Here is a 2,416-nt window from a genome sequence, read left to right as displayed (position 1 = left end):
CGATCTTGGCTCACCGCAACCTCCGCCTCCCTGGTTCAAGCGATTCTCCTGCCTCAGCCTCCTGAGTAGCTGTGATTACAGGCACCCGCCATCACACCCAGCTAATTTTTGTATTTTTAGTAGAGACGAGGTCTTGCCATGTTGGCCAGGCTGGTCTTGAACTCCTGACCTCTGGTGATCCACCCGCCTTAGCCTCCCAAAGTGCTGGGGATTACAGGCGTAAGCTACCGCGCCCAGGCCAAAGTTATTTGTTATTTTAACATACACTATACTGCTCTATACAAATGCACCAAATCCTGGGCAAAACATTCCTAGGTTTTTTTTTTTTCCAATTGGAAGGAGGTAGGGAAAATAAGTGCTTTAATTCCTAGGATTTTGGAAGTAAAAACAGAAGGCCAAACAAAAATGGAATTTTGAGGCAAATGTAAAGCTTTGAACTTGGATATCTCAAAGTATTCAGTGTAAACTATCATGATTATTAGCCAACTATAAATAGTTCTTTTCTTTTTTTAAATTTTATTTTTAATTTTAGAGATAAGGGTCTTGCTATGTTGCCCAGGCTGGAGTGCAGTGGCTACTGACAGGCATGATGTGGCACTGCAGCCTGGAACTCTTGGGATTAAGTGATCCTTCCTGCTGCTTCTATCTTAGAAAAAAAAAAAGTTATGCTTGCTTGTTAAAATATTTTAAAAATGCTGTGTTTAAAATGTAAATATCCGCCCCACCACTGACTTCTAAAAATTATCTAGAGTATGACTGATAAGATTTTTACCTTTAATCCCACATAAGCCTAACATTTGTGTTCATTTCCAACAACCAAAGTGTGTCACTTTTATACCAGAATTTTGTCCTGCTTGTACGCTCACTACAGACCTCTCATGGGAGAGAGCATCCATGCATTTATAAATTGTTATTGAATAATTTTATTGAATGATGACACCCAAACTGAGCTAGAACATCTTTTGTGTGATCTTGGATAAGTCACTCTACTTTCCTTTCAATTTTCTTGTCTCACAGGGAGATAAAAATCATAAAAACGACTGTAAAGTACAGCACTTCATAGAGTGCTTTTTGTTTAAAGAGCTGACAATAAATACGAGTCACAAGGTCTAGCAAAACCTCTCTCAGAACCTGAGCTGCTTGAGGACAAGGGATTTTCTTGTTCTGAATCAGCAGTACCTTATTTGTGTATCTGTGATGAGTTCCTGGTACATAAGACGGTCTCAATAAATATGTGAATTTATGACTATTAGGCAGATTGCAATCTTGACAGGCCACTGCCTCTTAAATCTCTTTTCTGTGATCTTTTAATATTTAACATCTAAAAGGCCGCCACTACTTGTTTTGGGATAAGTGTCCCCGGTATGTACTTTAAAATGCCCAAGCCTTGAGAAATGATTCTTGTCTCCAGGGCACCATTTCGCTTTCCCACCGTAAAGCGCCCCAGGCTTGGGATCTGGGTCCCAAGGCTACAGGGAAGAGTTTGGAACGGGAAGCTCATCTTCCGGCCCTCTGATTGGCCGGCTCGCACTCCAGTCACGCGGCGCGCGGCTCTGATTGGCCTCGGCGGCACCCCTCGGCCCGCGACTACTTTGTGTGCTGGGGCGGCGCGCTCAGGTCCTCCCGCTCAGCTGGCGGTCTGGGCTGCTCTGAGGCAGCCCTTCGGCCCACTGCTCTGCATCGCGGGCGCCGGGAATTTTCCGAGTCCGAGCGGGTAGGACGCATCCTAGGGCAAAGCCTCTCCCCTCTCCCCGTGCTGTTTTCTTTCCCGTACTGAATAAACTTCCGCCTCAGAGGGGCTGTCGCAGCCGCGGGTCGGGAGAGGCCGGGCATCGAACTCAGGCCCTCGTGGGGGGGGGGTCTTTCTTTTAGAGTGAATGTGGAAACAGCTCTCACAAGATAAAGTAGGGCTTCGCTGAGTCTCCTGGGGGAGCGATGCCATTGCAGGATCGCGCTGGAAGCTGCAGCCAAGCGGCCAAACGCGGGCTACAGGGGCTGAGCAGCAGCAGCGCCCACCCCTAAAAGTAGCAAGGAGCCAGCTTCAAAACCTCTAGTGCGGGTGCCCCCTAGGGCAGCCGACTGAGCTAGCACGGGCCGGTCCGTTCCCAGCGCTGTAGGGAGCACGGCATTCTCAGGAGGCGGCTCTCCTCCCTGGATCCGGGATCCGCTCGCGCCCCGCTCAGCCTCCGGCCTTCAGGCGGTAGAGGGCGGCCTACGCCTGTGTGCGAGCCGGCGTCCGCGTGCGCAGCCGCTGCCCTGCTGGAACTGTGCCGTCCCGCTGTGGCCCGCGGCTCTGCTAGGCGGTGGATGCTGCTGCTACGCTCTCCACGGGTGCAGCGAGGAAGGGGGCGGGGAGAAGCCCTGGCACATGCTAGGGTCGCCGTAGGTGGCAGCGGCCGGCGCATGCGCGCCCTCG

General features: G+C 50.6%; 2 protein-coding genes across 4 annotated transcripts in view; one reads left to right on the top strand and one right to left on the bottom strand.

Annotated features, from left to right (window-relative positions):
• Positions 1-326: 326 nt before the first annotated feature.
• Positions 327-2,416, top strand: part of FUT8 (fucosyltransferase 8 (alpha (1,6) fucosyltransferase)) — a 342,950-nt gene continuing 340,860 nt past the window's right edge. For all 3 annotated transcript variants that reach the window (XM_011949753.1, XM_011949756.1, XM_011949751.1), the window contains exon 1: positions 327-1,714. The gene's annotated coding sequence lies outside the window, so the exon portion shown is untranslated. The remainder of the gene's footprint in view (positions 1,715-2,416) is intronic.
• On the bottom strand, positions 505-2,405 carry LOC105517261. Its single transcript, XM_011949749.1, has one exon. The coding sequence runs from the start codon at positions 2,403-2,405 to the stop codon at positions 2,085-2,087; it is 321 nt and encodes a 106-aa protein (XP_011805139.1). The 3' UTR covers positions 505-2,084.

Source organism: Colobus angolensis, unplaced genomic scaffold (assembly GCF_000951035.1).
Source record: "Colobus angolensis palliatus isolate OR3802 unplaced genomic scaffold, Cang.pa_1.0 Scaffold3, whole genome shotgun sequence".
Taxonomy (NCBI): domain Eukaryota; kingdom Metazoa; phylum Chordata; class Mammalia; order Primates; family Cercopithecidae; genus Colobus; species Colobus angolensis.
This window is presented reverse-complemented; position numbering and strand designations above follow the sequence as displayed.

Excerpts from the sequence above, each read along its gene's own strand:
- LOC105517261 (XM_011949749.1), bottom strand. The coding sequence starts at position 2,405 with ATGCGCCGGCCGCTGCCACCTACGGCGACCCTAGCATGTGCCAGGGCT.